Raw genomic sequence first — 19,283 nt, 5'->3', positions numbered from 1 at the left:
AACGAGCCAGAAACTTTAAAATTTTTTTCATTCGTGTTCCATAATTATTCTACCCCTATAAAAATATACATAACGGAGAACAGAACCATAGGCATATTCAGTTTTGCAGGATCAAAATCCAACAATTTTTAAAATACTAAATTTACCATATCACCTACAAAAGCATCTGGAAGTTATATTGTAATCGATGCTCCATTGTTTATCCACTTTAATTGGTTGAATGAGCTAGGGCTTTTCTCTTTGGAGCATAGTAGGGTGAGAAGTGACTTGATAGAGGTGTGTTAGATGATAAGAGACATAGATCGAGTGGACAACCAGAGACTTATTCCCAGTGTAGAAATGGCTAATATGAGGGGCATATTTTCAAGATGATTCATTGAAAGTTTGGGGAGGATAACGGAAGTAAGCATTTTACACAGAGTGATGGTACACAGAATGCGCTGTCAAGGGTAGTGGTAGAGGCAGATATATTAGGGACATTTACGAGACTCTTAAATAGGCACATGGATGTTAGAAAAATGGATGGCTATGTGAGAGGGAAGGGTTAGATTGGTCTTAGACTAGGTTAAAAGGTTGACACAACATCATGGGCTGAAGGACCTGTACTGTGAAGTAATGTTTGATGTTCTATAATTATGATTTTCATTTAATTCTCCTTTAGGTTTATTCTTCTAGGTTTGCTAATTCCCTGTTGTTATCATACAAATGAAATAATAGCCTCTCTCCAGTTATTTTTGACACATACACATTAGTAAAACTTAAATGGTATCATTTTTCATTCATATTATTCATTTTTTTCTGGAAAGGACAGCTTAATCTGATAGTTAATGATGTTATACTGCCAATACCAAAATGACACTTGAGAAACTTGAGAAGAAAATTCACCGAATAAATTAACTGATTGGGGCATTAATGTCTGCATAGTTTCAAGCTGCTGCAAATGAAGGACTGTCAACTTGTCTCCCAAACAACAGGCACAGAGCACCTTCAATTATAAAGAATGAACTTGCAGGATGGCACAGATTTTTAATGAAGACTACCGGCTTGCAAGATTGTGGTGCCATTTTTTCTGTCTATGCTCTGTACATAATTTTTGTACAATATATGTAATCTACCAGGCAGAATTATACTCCTATAATGTTTGTACAGTTAGCAATATTATGCTCATTTGCTTTCTGTCCTCACTAGAGTTCAAAATTATGCTTAGGTTTCAGCAGTTGTACAAACTTCTAATATTCTTTGTGTAGAGCACGATGATTTCCAGCAGATTTAAAGTATTTCTACTGAAATGGTAACCAGAAAATGGTGGCATTTAACCTCTTTCATACATTAGTTTTCAGGATTGATCACAAACTAGTTACATGCTGTATTTAAACATACATGAAAAGGAAACAACATGCATTTATTTTTATGTTCTTTATTCAGCCTGCAGATCCCAAATGATCACTTACCCACCTCTGACAATATAGCATTTAAATTTCTTTAATTCTATATTTACATAATTCTTTTTGAAGTTGAGTACTGAATTACATTTGTCCTTAGAGAAGTTGAATAAGCTTAAATCTTAATGTCAAGCAGTGCTGTTAGCTGACTCATGAACAGATCCTGCAATTAAGCACAGTCCTGAACAAAACAAGTAAAGCTCATGTTACAGGAACATAAGTTTATTTAGCGATCAATATAAACTTCCAAACAGTGAGACGTCCTGAGGTAAAATACAAATTAATTTCACATCTACATTATATACCAATATATTGCATATTTGTACATGAAATTATATGAGTAACTTGATGAGATAGCAAGCAGAACCTAGTCCTTTCTCTCTTTCTCTTCCAAAGTTGGCAAGGGATAATTATAAGGGAAGTTATATGAGGCAATTCGTCAGCCAGAGTTTTGTGGCACACATCCATGTGTTCTGCCCTACAACTTGGGAGCATTGCAAGGAATTAGGAGTATTTCATTAAAATGATAAAATATATTTAAACAATCTTGTGCTGCTGGTAACATTAAATATTTTTAAAATCTTGGATGGCAATTCAAACAGCCTGGGAAAATAAACAAAACTCCTTACTCCTTAAAATGCTTGTTTTCTTCAGAATACTTTATGACAATAACTATATTCAAATGTGTTGCAAATGGGTTTGTGTAGCTTCATGCTCCTACTGCAGAATAACATGTTTAAGATCCATAGGAGGTTGGCTACTTTTAGAAAGTAAAATATCTTGCAAACCATTCTTCATGCTGTGGATCTGATGAAGGCTCTGTGTCTGTTGTGGTTTCCATGTGTGAAGGGCTACAGTGAGAGATAGAGAAACCATGTTTCATAAGTATGAGCAGTGACAGTAAAAGTTCAAAAGATATATGATCACATTAGTCATCTTCATTGGTGCAGTGTTTCAAAAGCTTAGTTCCTACAAACAAATTGGGCCTGAAAGCATTTCTCAATGGAACAACGTCCTTTCAGGAATTTTCTGTTATTATGTTGGTTCTTTAATCAAATGTTCCTCATGGATTCTGAAAGAGAATGTTTATAAGCAAGATTCTAAATTGGGTTCCAAGACTAAACAAAGTAATATTGCGATTAATTGCACAAAAGATGAAAAGTTAGTAGAAATATCATGAAAAATACAAAAAGTAAGAGTAGATCCTGCGAGAAAAATAGAAGTTCTAAAGTACAACACTGAATATTCATTCAACCTACAAGGTGCAAACAAGTGTAAGAAACTTGTTAGCCAATTAGAATTGAATTGCAAGTACAAAGTTAAGGATTTTTTAAAGTCAAATTGGGATAGGATATATACGGTATAAGATGCTAATAGTAGGACTACTGGATCAGAGTTCCCTGAAAGTAACAACACAGAGTTAGGATGGTGAAGGCGGCTTATGGTTTGCTTACCTTCTTAGATAGGGTTGTTGGGATGTTGTAATTTAACACACTGTTTTAGATTGCACTTGGACTATTATGTGCAGTGCTAGTGGCCATGCAAAAGAAAGGATGTGGTCGCACTGCAGAGAGTGCAGGGAAGAAGCTCAGAGACCTCGGCCTTCATCCTGCCTTGTGTAACTGGATCCTGGACTTCCTGTCAGATCGCCGGCAGATGGTAAGAGTGGGCTCCCTTACCTCTGCCTCTCTGATCCTCAACACAGGTGCCCCTCAGGGCTGTGTACTAAGCCCCCTCCTTTACTCTCTGTATACCTATGACTGTATCACCACCCACAGCTCCAATCTGCTAAGTAAATTTGCTGACTACACTAGACTGATTGGCCTAATCTCAAATAATAATGAGGCAGCCTGCAAAGAAGTCATCACCTAACACAGTGGTGTCAAGAAAACAACTTCTTCCTCAATGTTGCAAAAACAAAGGAGGTGTTTGTGCACTTAAATCCTTTTGTTCCCCAGACCTGGAATACCTGGTACTGCTGTGCAGACCCTACTGGCTGCCTGGGGAGCTCACGGCTGTTATCATCACAGCGGTGTACATTCTGCTGCAGGCTGATACTGACCTGGCTCTCAAGGAACTGTACGAGACCATCAAAATGCTGGAGACTGCACAGCCAGAGGCTGCCTTCATCGTTGCCAGTGACTTTACTTAAGCGTCGCTGATGAAGCACTCTCTGCAGTGCGACCACATCCTTTCTCTTGCATAGCCACCAGCATTTGTCATCACATCCAGGTGAGCACTCCTGGAGATAAGATACTTGACCTCTGTTACACTCCCTTCTGCAACACTTACAAAGCTCTCCTTCACCCAGCTTTTGGAAAATCAGATTACTCTTCGATCCTGCTTTTGCCGACGTATTATTTGAGATTAGGCCAATCAGTCTAGTGTTGTCAGCAAATTTAATTAGCAGATTAGGGCTGTAGGTGGCGACACAGTCATGGTTATACAGAGAGGAAAGAAGGAGACTTAGTACACAGCCCTAAGGGGCACCTGTGTTGAGGGTCAGAGGTGAGGGAGGCCGCTCTTACCATCTGCCGGCGGTCTGACAGCGAGTCCAGGATCCAGCTGCACAAGGCAGGGTCAAACCGAGGTGTCTGAGCTTCCTATTGAGCCTGGATGGAATTATGGTGTTGAATGCTGAACTGTAGTCCAAGAACAGCATTCTCACATAAGCATCCTTCTCCAGATGCATAAGGACGGTGTGTAGAGTAGTGGCTATTGCATCGCGAGCCTGGATGGAATTATGGTGTTGAATGCTGAACTGTAGTCCAAGAACAGCATTCTCACATAAGCATCCTTCTCCAGATATGTAAGGACGGTGTGTAGAGCAGTGGCTATTGCATTGACGGTCAATCAGTTGGCAAATTGTAGAGGGTCCATTTTAGATGGTAGCATGCTGCAGATGTAGTCCTTGATCAGCCTCTCAAAGCATTTGCTTATTATTGAGGTGAGTGTGACTGGACGCCAGTTGTTCAAGCGTGTTACCTTGGTCTTTTCTGATACAGGGACAATGATGGATAACTTGAAGCAGGAGGGCACTCTACACTGGGAAAGAGCCAAGATTTAAGGTTAGAGGGGAGAAGATTTGTGAGGCATCATTTTTTAAAAACATATATACACATTCAGTGGTAGGTGCTTGGTATTACTGCTAGAGGTGGTGTTGGAAGCACATGTTCACCACATGAGGTTAGTTAAAATTGACATCAATATTGGCACAGATATTATGGGCTGAAGGGTCTGTTACTGTGCTATATCATTCTAAGATAGGTACTTGAACAGATAAGACTAAAAAGATGCAGACCTAATGCAGCAAATGGGATTAGTGGAGTTGGACAAAAACATCAGCACTGACATGGTGAAGAAGTGCATTAAATACAGCCATAGAACATTAAATACAATTTTACCACGCAAAATTACCCTTATACTGCAAATTTAAGTGGTTCAGGGATGTTGATATCTACCCTTCTACACCAGACCTTAGACCAATGTTTGTTTTAGGTGAACTGAAGAGATAACTGTCTAGGAGTTTGAAATGTATATTAAGTAATCATGTAATGCAGCAGCATATCATGATACTAATAGGGGTTCTTTGTAAACTCTCAAATAAGCCGCAGATGGAAATCTTGCAAAAAATAGACCACCATGTCATCCAAAGAAATCTTTCTGGGGAATATTTTGAGAACACAGGACTCATAGGACTTGCACCTGTGGAAGATCATAGAAGAATTTGTGTAAGTCTCTCAATCTGAAGCTCTAACTCCTTGAGCAGAGGCTGTAGCAGTATTCTTAGTACAAAAAGAAAAAAGAATGCTGTGGATAATAATATTGTGAAAGTGTGCATGAAGGTTGGCTGATGATAAAGGAAGTAATGCCTATTAACAAAACAAATTACTGTTGCAGGCTTCCAAACATACATTGCGCTTGAACAAACCATTTTAGATTTAGATTTCTCAGCTGCTGGATTAGTGTTTGAATCCAGCCCCAAGAGATAAGTCAATTGTATCCAACCATGGATGCCAGGCCAATGATCTCTCAGCAATAAGAACTGACACAGCAGAGTATATAAATTAAGATGCTCTTGTCAGAAAATTGCGCCACATAATTTTATATGATTGATCTATTCATTCATTTTAAAATATCAAAGATCCTTAAAACCAATGTAGCAGAGCAAAGTTTACGTAAGAACAAAATACTTGGACCCTTGTGAGCTCGTCACAATTCAGTAAGACCATAGCTGTTTTCATCTCAGCATCATTTTTCTGTACCAATTCCTTACCTCTTGATTTTCATTGCAGTATACCCAAAAATCTATACATCTGAGTGATCCAGTTTCACAGCTCACTTGGATAATGATCCACTATCCTTTAAATGAAGAGATTTCACTCTTCAATGAATTTAATGGGCAAATAAGAGTAAGTTATGGGTGAGAAGGTATTTGAATAAAGCAAATAGCAGAGCAGTGTAGTTCAGCCAGCAGATTATAAAATTCATGACACATGTTGCATCTTTCAATCCCATGTACATGCTAGTCAAATTGCACATTATGAATGGCATGCATTGCAGTGCTTTTCCAGTGCTGTGTATTCCATGAGTATAAGTTAACAGGAAAGGAGTTAAGGGAATAAGAGGATGGAATGGGCCGTGCGATTAATATTTCTATTGACATGCAAGAGTAATGCCAAAACAGATTTGCTGGGCAGAATAGCTTTATTCGGGAAGATAATATGGGAGGAAAACCCTACAGATTACAAATCATTAACATCAAAATTTAAGTTGTTCAACTCAATTGAACATTAATTTTTAGATATGGAAATGTATAAATTGAAGCACAAAAAGATCTCAAATAAGAGACAAAATGAAGATTGGTTTTAAACAGCGTTATAACATAAAAGAGTAAAAGTAACATTTAATTGACTGACACCAAAATGATTTGGTTAACATGCTGCATAAAAAAACATCTGCTCATATGCAAGATTAATTTATTAAAATAAAAATATATAGTTAAAAAAGCATGGTTTACATTGTACAAGCTACCAAACAAAGCTAAGTACAAATATGGTCAAACCACTGAAGCTTAGGCCCAGATAATAATAAATAACAAAGCAGGAACAAATCCACAAATATAATGGATAATAAAGAATAATTCAACAACTGCAACTATTCAAAGTTAAAGGCACTTGTATACATGCTTTAAAGTGGCACATTTCCCTGTAAACACAGTATTATATGTATATCTTACAAAGCAGGTTTCATATATTTTGTACAACTATAATTTATCAAGATTATTCTTGCTACTACAAACTATTTACAATAAACTGCAGCAATCTAAGTTTTTATGTACCTTTTAAATTTGTCCAGATTTTAAAGTAATCAATTAATTTTAAATTTCTTATATTAATCTGGAAGTGACAAAATATAGTTATGGAAGCTTCAGCTTTATAAGCACAAGTTAATGGGCAAAACATACTAATAAATGTAAAATATAATTCATTTTTTAAAAAATAATGAAACTTTACAGATAATATATTCATTAAAAAATGTTCATCTACGTTTACAATATGCTTTATACTCTTAACATTTTCCTCGTTTTAACCCAAATTAACAATTTTAGCCATACCTTACATTTAACATGAAAAGGAGATCTCTAAGATTCTCATTCACTAGGTATTAAGGAATTCAGCAGTTTGAATATTTAATAGGTTATTAGGGAACCTCTGTATAAAAGATCTAATTTTCTAGAGTTCCTTTCTTCCTTCTTGTGACATAGTGCAGCAACTGCTCTCTGACCAGAGACAGCCATTGATCTGAGTAGCTATCTTTTCAGCTGGAAAAAACAATGGACTTCTCAAAGGAATGATGGAAATACTCGTCAGCTTAGGCAGCATTCAGAGAAAGAGTTATAGGGATAATATTCAAGCAGATGATCAATTATTTCTGATTTTGTTTCAGATTTTAAGCATTTTCATATTTTACTCCAAAAATACTTTTCAGTTTGAGAGTGAATTAACCTTACCACACATAAAATACACTTAATGACCAATATTAACAATATTTGGAGTCCAAAACAATCAGCAGATATTATGTATTTTATAGCCACAGAGACGCCACTGTTTCATAATGTTGTTCATTATATAAATCTAATCAATGAACTAAACATCAGCAATGCTTCAATTTAATCAGATGCAAATCCATATAATTATATCCATATATTCAGAATGAAATCTTAAGTTTTTTTAAATGAAGTGGGATAATTAACATAAATTCAACAATGAAGATAAAAGCTCCAGTTAAACAGTTTCACTGATACTGATCGGAATTGTTGAAATTATTGCTCATTACAAATTAATTTAAAATTAAATCTGGTAATCATGAGGCCGCTGATGTCAATGAAGCTTGTATAAGTAATAGAAGGTGGTCATTAATTTCTAACCAAAGTGTTTATAACAGATCAGAGAAACTGATAGTCGAATCGTAAAAAAAAAGTGAGCTTGCAATAAATATCCTATTAACCTAAATGCATTCCCTATATTATGCATTTTAAAACCAACTTCCAAAATTATGGTTTAGGTTTAAGGGCAGCTTGCACCATCACAAAGGTTGTATTGAGGTGGATGCTCACCTCAGAAATCTTTTTACCTCTTTTGGAGGTACTGGCTGGGGTAGAGGTTTGTTGCTATTGAACTCAATATCATGAACAGGTGAATTCGGAATTGGCTCCAAACGATTATGGTGATGTTGCCCATTTCCCATTCCTCCAGACTCCACAGCACTAAGGTTTGGGACACTAACAAAATGACTGGCAATTTTATCACTCTTCTTTTTCTGCTGTAAAGAAAACAAAAGAACTTAAGAGTTAAAAAACTATTTACCTCTAAAGAAAGTTCTTTGCTAATTGGTCCATGCATCTATACTGTAAATTAGGATGATCAAACTACAAGAAACTACTGAGCAGATTAAAAACACACTCCAATTAAACAGACCTTGGCTAAGGGATTGATCACTCCTACTGTAGGGCTGGCATTAAAAACCTTGTTGAAATTCGTTTCTCTGTTCACCAATTCCAGTTGGTAAAATTTCTTGTCATCCTGTCAAATTCAATATCAAAAAATTAAAATGCTTTCTATAATTACATTTTACTAATTTCCTTCAGTTTTAATAACTTTTATTCTACCAGTGTGGTAAATTATTCTCAAGTATTTTCTAGAGCACTTTCAGTCAAAAATAGATCCCAAGACAATGAAAGCTTTGTGTTAAGTCTAAAGATTTGCTGGCATTGACAGGTAATGCCAGAGGGAGAGGGAAGGAATCCCAGAGTTTTCAGATACCAGTGAGAGGATTATGTGCATAAAGTTATGGCTGGGATGCTAATCAAACAAAATTATGTCTAGTGGTGAGGATGACCTTGATTTTTACCTCAAATTACACACCTCAGACTCAACCCTTCAAACTCAACACCTCAAACGTGACTGATCAATAATCTAACAGCCTCTGCCTTAAGTATACCCAAACACTTGGCCTCCACAGCCATCTGGTGGCAACAAGTTCCACAGATTCACCACTCTCCGGCTTAAGAAATTCCTCCTCATCTCTATTCTAAATAGACACACCTCTGTTTTGAAGCTGTGTCCTCTGGTCCTAGACTACCCCACCATAGGAAACATCCTCTCCACATCCATTCTATTGAGGTCTGTCAATATTTCATAGGTTTCAATGAGATCTCCCCTCATCTAAATTCCAATAAGTACAGGCCCAAAGACTTGGAATCATTTTCATGAATCTCCTTTGGACCCTCTCCCATGTCAGCACATTCTTTATTAAATATAGGGCCTAAAACTGCTCACAATACTCCAAGTGAGGCCTCACCAGTGGCTCATAAAGCCTCAATATTACATGCTTGCTTTTACATTCTAGTCCTCTCGAAATTAATGCTAACATTGCATTTGCCTTCCTCACCACCAGCTTAACCTGCAAATTAACCTTCAGGGAATCCTGCACGAGGACTCCAAAGTCTGTTTGCACCTCAGATTTGAATTTTCTCTCCATTTAGAAATTAGTCTATGCTTTTATTTCTACTGCCAAAGTGCATAACCATATACTTCATGACATTGTGTTCCATCCACATCTTTGCCCATTCTCCAATTCTGTCTAAGTCATTCTCTAGCCTCCCTGCATCGTCAACACTACATGTCCCTAAACCTATCTTCATATTGTCCACAAAGCCATCAATTCCATCATCCAAATCATTGACATTAAATGTAAAAAGAAATAGTCCCAACACTGACCCCTTTGGAACACCAGTAGTCACTGGCAGCCAACCAGAAAAGGCACCCATTGTTCCCACTTTTCACCTCCAGCCAATCAGCCAAAACTCTATCTTTGCTGGTATCTTTCCTGTAATACCATGGGCTCTTAACTTGTTCAGCAGCCTCACATGTGGCATCTTGACAAAGGCCTTCTAAAAATCCAAGTACACAAAATCCACCAATTCTCCTTTGTCTATCCTGCTTGTTATTTCATCTGCCTCTCTCCCTTCTTGAAGAGTGACATTTGCAATTTTCCAGTCCTCTAGAACAATGCCAGAATCTATTGATTCTTGAAAGATCATTACTAATGCCTCCGCAATCTTTCTGCCACATCTTTTAGAGCCTTGCGGTGTAGACTGTATATTTCAGATGATGTATCTACCTTCAGACCTTTCAGTTTTCCAAGCCCCTTCTCCCTAATAATGGCAATATCACTCACTTCTGCCCCAACACTCAAATGTCTGGTATACTGCTTGTGTCATCCACAGTGAAGGCAGATGCAAAATACTTACTTAGTCATCCATTATTTCCTTGTCCATTACTACTTACCCAGCATCATTTTTCAGCAGTCTGATATCTACTCTTGCCTCTTATTTACTCTTTATATATCTGAAGAAACTTTTAGTATCTTCTTTAATGTTATTGACTAGCTTATGTTCATATTCCATCTTTTAACCCTTTATGACTTTTTAGTTGCCTTGTTTTTGTTCTTAAAAGCTTTCCAATCCTCTAACTTCCCATTAATTTTTGCTCTATTAAATGGTTTGTTTTGACTTCCCTTGTCACCCATGTTTGCATCATCTTGCCTTTAGAATACCTTTTCTTCTTTGGGAATTATCAATCCTGCACCTTCTGAATTGCTCCCAGCAATTCTAGCAATTGCTGCTCTGCCTTCATCCTTGCCAGTGTCCCATTCCAATCAACTTTCCTCTCAATGCTTCTGCAAGTCCCTTTAATCCACTCTAATTCCACTCTAATACTGAGGCATCTGACTTTTGTTTCACCCCCTCAAATTGCAGGGTAAATTATATCATATTATGATCACCCCCCCCCCCCACCCACCCAAGGATTCCTTTACCTCAAGTTCTCTAATCGATCCCGGTTCATTGCACAACACCCAATCCAGAATAACTGATCCTCTCATGGGCTCAACCATGACTTACTCTAAAGAGCCATCTTGTAGGATCTTGGGATCCAGCAGCAACCTGATTTTCCCAATCTGCCTGCATATTGAAATCTTCCATGACTATCGTAACATTTCCCTTTTGACATGCATTTTACCACCTGTTATAATTTTAACCCACATCTTTACTACTGTTCAGAGTCTGCACATAACTTCCATCAGGGTCTTTTTACCCTTACAGTTTCTTAGTTCTACCCACAACAATTCTACACCTTCCAATCCTAGGTCACCTCTTTCTATGAATTTGATTACTTTTTTTTTTTTTTTTTTTACTAACAAAGCCACCCCACCCCTCTGCCTACCTTTTGACACAATGTGCATCCTTGGATGTTAAGCTCCCAGTTATAATCTTTCAGCAGATGCCCACAACGCCATACATGTCAATCTCTAAAGGTGCTACAAGTTAATCTACCTTATTCCGTATACTGTGTGCATTCAAAATATAACACCTTCAGTTATAAAACATCCTTTTGACTTCAATTTTGCCCTAACATTAGCCTGTGTTTGCTAGCAGACTCACTATACACTGCCTTTGTTGAAAACCAACTGCCCTATCCTCAAGCCCTATCACTCCAGTTCTCATCCCCCAGCCAAATTACTTTAAACCCTCCTGAACAGCTCTAGTAAACCTGCCCACAATGATATTGGTTCCCCCTTGGGTTCAGGTGTAATCCATCCCTTTTCTAAAGGCCATACCTTCCCCCGAAGAGGTCCCTTCGATCCAGAAACCTGAACTCCTGTCCCGTGCAGCAGTTCCACAGCCATGCATTTATCTGCCAAAAGCTCCTATTCTTACCCTTTTTTGGTGCATGGCACAGGAAGCATTCCAGGGATTTCTACCCTAGAGGTCCTGCTTTTCAGCTTTCCATCTAAATCCCTAAAATCTCTCTTCAGGACCGCCTTGCCTTTCCTACCCATGTCATTGGTGCCAATATGTATGAGGAGTTCTGGCTGCTCACCCTCCCCCTTTAGAATGCTGTGGACCTGATCTGAGATACCCCTGACCCTGGCACCTGGGAGGCAACATATCTTCCAGGTCTCTCTATCATGTCCATCGATCTCATCTCTATTCCTCTAACTATGGAATCTCTTATCACTACTGCAATCCCCTTCAACTCGCTTCTCTTGTGAGCCTCAGTGTCAGAGACCCAGTTGATGTGGCTCCAGCGGTAGGTCATCCCCCTCCAAAACAATATACTTATTATTGAGGGGAACAGCCACAGGGACATTCTGCATGCCTGCCCATTTCCCTTTCTTCTTCTGATAGTCACCCAGTTACCTGCCTCCTGCAACCTAGGGTCGACTACCTCCCTGCAGCTCCTATCTACCGCTTCCTCAGTCTCCCATATGAGCTGAAGGTCACTGAGTTGCAGCTCCAGTTCCTTAACATGTTCTCTAAGCTGCTGCAGCTTGGCGCACCTGGGAGGCTGGAGGCTCCTGTGAATTCCCACATCTCACACAGAGAACACAACATAGTCCCTGCAGTCATTCTCACTGCACTAACTGTACCCTAACAGATGAGGAATGAAGAATAAAGAAGAAGAAACTTACCAGATAATTATCTCTCCTGATGACCCAAAGCCTCCCCAATCTAACACCGGCCGACTCACACAATGTCCGCTCTGCTTGCTCCTGCCTTATCTTTATTCGTCCTTGCTAATAAATCTCATTCACTGATTGGACGCAATTCAAACTCTAAAAACTGCTTTTTTAATCTTAAATTGGGAACCTGTGTGAAATGGCCTTTTCTTCTTGAGCTCCCATTCACTGATTAGGTGCAATTCAAAATCCAAAAACTGTTGTAAAGCTGCTTTTTTAAATCCTCAATCGTGGTGTGGGCAACAACCAAGGCCATGTAGCTCCCCCACCATTGGCTTCGCTAATGAACTAGTGAACTGGACTTGCAGTATTCTACATTACCAATGCCCAACATGGTCTTACGATCACAAGAAAAGTGTCCAAGGCAATCACTTGCACCACTTGTTGGACCATGGACTGCCTCTGCACTGTCCCTCTGTGCATTCCTGTTGCAGGCAGGTAACATAGACCGCAACAAGTCCAGCTCCTCTGCTATTGAACAACTCGCTAGTGGACCAGACCTGCAGTACTTTATGTTTTTAATATCTAGCAGTGTCTTACACTCATAAAAGACGTAAAGGATGAACAATTACACCTTAGTTTGGACCCACAGAGGCTGCTGCAACTCAGCATGCCATCATCATGCGTGCACCAGTGGAAAGGAGGTTCAGACTGCTATTTACATCTTCTCTTGCTTCTTTTAATGATGAAGCAGCTGAAGAATGGCTAAAACGAGCTGAGATGATTGACTTTCACCAATGCCAACAATAACAATAGAATTTTCCCCAATTGCCCTGACTATAGTTTTAATGAGGCTCCTGAGTGAGCGTTGTGGAATGCTGCCTTTTTGTCAAGGTCCATATTTTTACCTCAGCTCTACTAGCCGTTTTGTGTCCACACCAGGATAATTGCTTATTTGAGATACAGAGAGAAATATTCATGCTGGAACTTAAATTAGGTATTAATAAGTAGATCTTTGTGATTGATTGGCTCTTGAGGGCAGATGGAGTTCATCTTAATTACAGTCAAAGAATTAGATAGAATTAATGGCCAAGTAGCAGAGATTAAGGCAAGGATCAACGAAAATCATTTTAGTTTTCCTCGTATTTTATTGGAAATAATTCAATTTCAAGGCACCAATTGGCTAACTAATTTAAACTCTGAAATTTCACTTCATGCTGCCAAAGTAGGGGTAAAGAATTTGGCACAATTCTTTCAGCACAACTGGTAATTACAGTCACAATTTTGTTCCAAAGGGAATCTGTCCACAATCTATGAATCGTATTGAGTTGTTTAATAGTTACTTGCCATCTTTGGGTAAAAGTGATATCTTCTATTTAAAGCTAATGATTACATACCACTAGTTTTTTCATCAGCTGATCCCGTTCTGTAATCATTTCCTTTAACTCACTGATCAGCTGTAAATCTTCTGCTCTTGATTCTCTGTTGTTGTATTTTTCGTCGGCCTCTTCCAATCTGGAATAAAACAATATATATCAACTTGGGTTGAGCACTCAGCTGGTATGGAATTCGCTAGATCCAAATTTTATGCCTTGCACGAGCAGGAAAAGCAGAATTCATCAAGTTCATCAATAATAAATTAATAAAAACATTGAACACAGCACACATTTGCTTTGAATCTTTCAAAACAAATTTTTATGCAAGATTTTTTATGGTGGCTTATGGATCAAAAGAAATAAAGTCTTTACATGCATAATGACACCAAAAGGTCTTAGTAGTTTAAAAATTCTTAGCAAATTGAAGCAAGCAACAAACATCTCACAACCTGTATTTCAGTGTTCCTGTTTATAAATATGCATTTCACCCTTTTCACTTCTCTCGTCTTATTTCTAACATATATTTAGTTTTGCATTCTATTCTTTCAGCTTCGCAATCTCTTCTGATGATTTTGGTTTTTTGAAACAAGATTATTTCTAAACATGAGAACTGACAAGAGCAACACCTAAATGCAAATGTACATTAGTGAGTGTTACTGAACCCTTTAGAGACCCAGAACCTAGGTCCCTTAAAGCAAAAACAATATGAATGATAATTCACAGCAATTTCAAAATAAGTTCTTGTGAAATTCTCTATTTTAGTAACAGCTAATTTTTCCCTATTATTCTGAACAGCAGAAAGGAAATATCTCAAAAACTGCAAACATATGTTAATATTGTCTTCTTGTAAGTACCCAAGCAGAGAGGATTCAAAATTAATACGGCAGTTCAAAGTGAAGAAAAGGGGTTTAAATCAAAAGGCATAGTTGTTTTCAAACAGAGGTTTTTAAAAAAATTGTGTTGAAGTATTTGTGATGGCTACTTTTTACTGTATCAGCATCTTTTCCACCCTCCAGTAACAGCACTCTATAGAACACTTTCTCTATACAGATTTCATTCCTAAAATAGCCAGAGATCAGGATGGGCAACAAACCTCCCTGATCTTGATGGAGCTCCTTGTCTAATTGTCACTCCTCTCATAAATTGGCAGTTCAAAGTTAACTGAAAGTGAAAAGTAACTTGAAAACAGAAATGGCATATTGGGCAATTAATATAAAGTGTGCCTTTGGGGTGAAGTAACCATGGCAACAAGCATATTAACATGAATAAAGTGATTGGAAGTTTTAGGAAGGCATTAGAATCTCAAGGAGGGATCACAATCTGAAGGGGACACTTGAGTAGCCTTCCTTTCTGCCTGGCCACAGAAACCTGTAGCAATTCCCTTTCCTGTATTAGCAATTAAAATAACAACTCCAACTATAATGAAATGGCAGAGCAGACTCGAAGGGCCGAATGGCCTATTTCTGTTCCTGTGTCTTATGACATCCCAATGATGTCATAACACCTCAACCAAGGATTTAAAGTGAGCTGCATCGGGGCTCTTTCTGTCTGCCTGGGGGAGCAGATTAAAATAGAGTGCTGCAGCATGAGAAAGAGAGTGAGAACTCATGGTTTTGGTAGGCAAATCACCAGGCAATTATTATCACTTTCCCATCTGTTACGAATCAGGAAAACAAGACTACATCACAATAATACAAACAAGATCAAATTGCATCACGTTAGATTAACACTCTAAACATCAACAGCTTACATTTAAATTCACTCAGTTTTAATAAGATAGCAAATTCAATTGCTAATTTACAGAAAGATGCAGCAGAAAACCACATTCAAATCTAATTCCACTTTGGCACACTGTTGTTGAATAAAACTTAAATAAGAACATGTTAGGGCCTTCCAGATGATTATGTACATGGCCCAGCATGGTTCCAGAGGGGCCACAAAGACCATGTGGCTGTATCTCAAATATAAGCCTGGCTATTTCAGGAGCCTTTTCAAGTACGTGTGAGATGTGGGTGGATGCAAGAAAAATAAATAAAGAGATAGCATACCTCACAGTCAAGCCAGCTGCTCACCTAACAGCAGAAGTCATTTTCTGGAAGTGTCACTACTTGGCAAGTAGAGCCAGACTAATTTGTTTTCTGCCTACTATTTGGAAAAGGTACTTTTGGGCAGAGGTAGTGACTTCGACCAGTGACCAATCTGCGTTTGGGATTGATGAGCAAGAGCAAATTAAAGGAAGGCAGGGGCAAGCGCAATGGCTGTCACCTAAGTGGACATAGTCAAAGTGGTGATCTTGAGGCTTTAGCTCTTCGAAGCTTCAGTGAAGAGAGGTTTCAGTCAGAGAAAGCAAACAGAAAAGCTCAAGGTTAAGTTTTTTATTCTTCTTTTCCTCCCGTCTTTATATCTGCTCAGCTAGAACAGTAGAGATGGCAGCTGGATAGTGGAGTGCTCCTCTTGCAGGATGTGGGAAGGCAGGGAAACCAGCTGCAGCTTCTAACAAACCACATTAAGGACTTGGAGCTGGAACTGGATGAACTCCTGATAATTTGAGAGGTTGAAGGGGTGATAGATAAGGCATATAGAGAGGTAGTTACACCCAAGGCACAGGAAACAGGAAACTGAGTGACAGTCTGGAAGGGGAAAGGGGTAAAGAAGCCAGTGCAGAGTACCCCTGTGGCCATCCCCCTCAACAACAGGTATATCACTTTGGATACTGTTAGGGGGTGGGAGGGGGGTTGATCTAACAGACAGAAGTCACAGTGGTTGGGTCTCTGTGACTCAGAAGGGAATGGGGGAGAAAAAGCATGTTGTGTTATAGAGGATTCACTAGTTGGAGGAACAGACAGGAGGTTCTGTGGGCAAAAACGAGATTCCCGGATGGTATATCTCAGGTGCCAGGGTCCAGGTCATCTTGAATTGAGTCATTGACATCCTTAAGTGGGAGAGTAAACAGCCAGAGGTTGTGGTCCATGTAGGTACCAATGACGTGGGTAAGGAGAGTGACAAGATTCTGCATAGGGACTTCAGGGAGTTAGGTGCTAAGTTAAAGGGCAGGACCTCCAGGGTTGTGATCTTAGGATTGCTACCCATGCCACATGCTAGTGAGGCCAGAACTAGGAAGATTATACAGTTTAATATGTGGCTAAGGAGTTGGTGTAGGAGTGAGGACATAGGATTCTTGGATCATTAGGCTCTCTTCCAGGGAAGGAGAGACCTGTACAGAAGCGATGGTTTGCACCTGAACTGGAGGAGGACTAATATTCTACTGGGAAGGTTTATTAATGCTGCATGGTAGGGTTTAAACAGGAGTTGCAGTGGGATGGGAACCAGAGTGCCAGAACAGACAGTCAAGAGATTGTGGAGGCAGATGTTGGTAAGACCTTAAAGTTAGGAATCAAAAGGTTGAGCATGGTGTGACTAGTGTCCTGAGATGCATTTATTTCAATGCAAGAAGTACATAAGAAAAGATAGATGAAGATGAAGTGGTTGGTTTACAAACAATGTGTAGCAAATGTATAGTGGGGTTGGGCTGTTGATAGGGCAAAATTGTAGTCAACAGGATGAGTTGCAATGTAAAAGGCAGACAAAATCAGAAAGGTGAATAAAGTAGTGAGGGTATTATATTTGAATGCGTGCAGTATATGGAATAAGGTAGATGAACCTGTAGTACAGTTGCTGATTGGTATGTATGATGTTGTGGGTATCACCAAATCATGGCTTAAAGAAGATTATAACTGGGAGCTTAATGTCCAAGGATACACATTGTATCAAAAGGACAGGCAGGAAGGCAGAGGGTGGCATTGCTCTGATGGTAAAAAAGTGAAATCAAATCTTCAGTAAGAGCTGACATAGGGTCAGAAGGTATTGAATTATTGTGAATAGAACTAAATAACTGCGTGTGTCAAAAGACCCTCATGGGAGTAGTATACAGGCCCCCAAACAGTAGTAAGGATGAGGTTTACAAATTACAACAGGAGATAGAAAATGCATGCCAAAAGGGCAATGTTAAATAGTCTCTGGAGATTTCAATATGCAGGTAGATAGGGAAAACCATGTTAGTGCAAGATTCCAAGAGGGGGAATTTATAGAATACTTACAGGATGGCTTTTTAGAGCAGCTCGCGGTTGAGCCCACTAGGGGATCAACTATTCTGGACTGGGTGTTGTGCAATGAACCAGAATTGATTAGAGAGCTCAAAGTAAAAGAACCCCTAGGGACAAGTGATCATAGCATGATCAAATTCACCCTGAAATTTGAGAAACAGAAGCTAAAGTTAGGTGTATCAGTATTATAGTAAAGTAGAGAGAATTACAGAGGAATGAGAGATAAGTTTGCCAGAATTGTTTGGAAAATTACACTGGCAGGGATGACAGCAGAGCAGCAATGGCTGAAATTTCTCAAAGCAATTCAGAAGGCACAGGATATATACATCCCAAAAAGGAAGAAGTATTCTAAAGGCAAGTTGATACAACCATGGCTAACAAGAGAAGTCAAAGCCAACATAAAAGCAAAAGAGAAAACATATAATAGAGCAAAAATTAGTGCTAAGTTAGAGGATTGGGAAGCTTCTAAAACACAAGAAAATGCAACTTAAGAAGTAATAAAGGTAAAGATCGAATACAAAAGTAAACAAGCCAATAATATTAACAAGGATATTAAGTTTCTTCAGATACATAAAATGTAAAAGAGAGGTGAGAGTGGATATCAGACTGCTGGAAAACGATGCTGGACAGGTAGAAATGGGGGACAAGGAAATGGCAGATGAACTGAATAAGTATTTTGCATCAGTATACAATGTGGAAGACACTAGCAATATGATGGAAGTTCCAGTGTCAGAAGTCATGAAGTTATTATAACTAGAGAGAAGGTTCTTGGGAAACTGAAAGGTCTGAAGGTAGATAAGTTACCTGGATCAGATGGTGTATAGCCCAGGATTCTGAAAGAGTTGGCTGAAGAGATTGTGGAGGCATTAGTAATGATCTTTCAAGAATCACAAGATTCTGGAATGGTTCGAGAAGACTGGGAAATTGAAAATGTCACTCCACAGAAAACTGTAAGCCAGTTAGTCTGACCTCAGTGGTTGGAAAAGTGTTGGAGTCGATTATTAAAGGTGAGGTCTCTGGCTACATTGAGGCACATGATAAAATAGACCAAAGGAGGCATGATTTCCTCAGGGAAAAATCTTGTCTGACAAATTTATTGGAATTCTTTGAAGAAATAACAAACAGGATAGACAAACGAGAATCAGTTGATGTTGTGCACTTGGATTTTAAGGCGGCCTTTGACAAGGTGCCATACATGAGGCTGCTTAACAAGTTATGAATCCATGATCTTACAGGACAGATTCTAGAATGGATAAAGTATGCTAAATTGGTAGGACGCGAAGAGTGAGAATAAAGGGAGCCTTTTCTGGTTGGCTGCCAGTGACTAGTGGTGTTCC

The 19,283-nt window shown here is 38.8% G+C and overlaps 1 protein-coding gene across 12 annotated transcripts in view; it reads right to left on the bottom strand.

The window, feature by feature from the left end:
• Window positions 1-1,236: 1,236 nt before the first annotated feature.
• fam184ab (family with sequence similarity 184 member Ab) overlaps window positions 1,237-19,283 on the bottom strand; it is a 179,956-nt gene continuing 161,909 nt past the window's right edge. For 2 of the 12 annotated variants that reach the window (XM_072251591.1, XM_072251598.1), the window contains 5 exons: window positions 13,865-13,982; window positions 8,423-8,527; window positions 8,062-8,267; window positions 4,428-4,487; window positions 1,238-2,293 (listed from right to left, as the gene is read on the bottom strand). In XM_072251591.1, coding sequence (XP_072107692.1) covers window positions 2,206-2,293; window positions 4,428-4,487; window positions 8,062-8,267; window positions 8,423-8,527; window positions 13,865-13,982 — 577 coding nt within the window. In that variant the 3' untranslated portion in view covers window positions 1,238-2,205. Of the gene's footprint in view, window positions 2,294-4,427; window positions 4,488-8,061; window positions 8,268-8,422; window positions 8,528-13,864; window positions 13,983-19,283 lie in introns of all 12 variants that reach the window. The other 10 variants (XM_072251595.1, XM_072251600.1, XM_072251592.1 and 7 more) reach the window with 9 other exon arrangements.

Source organism: Mobula birostris, chromosome 2, assembly GCF_030028105.1.
Source record: "Mobula birostris isolate sMobBir1 chromosome 2, sMobBir1.hap1, whole genome shotgun sequence".
Lineage (NCBI taxonomy): Eukaryota > Metazoa > Chordata > Chondrichthyes > Myliobatiformes > Myliobatidae > Mobula > Mobula birostris.
Note: the sequence above shows the minus strand (reverse complement) of the source record. Positions and strands in the feature narration are given on the sequence as shown.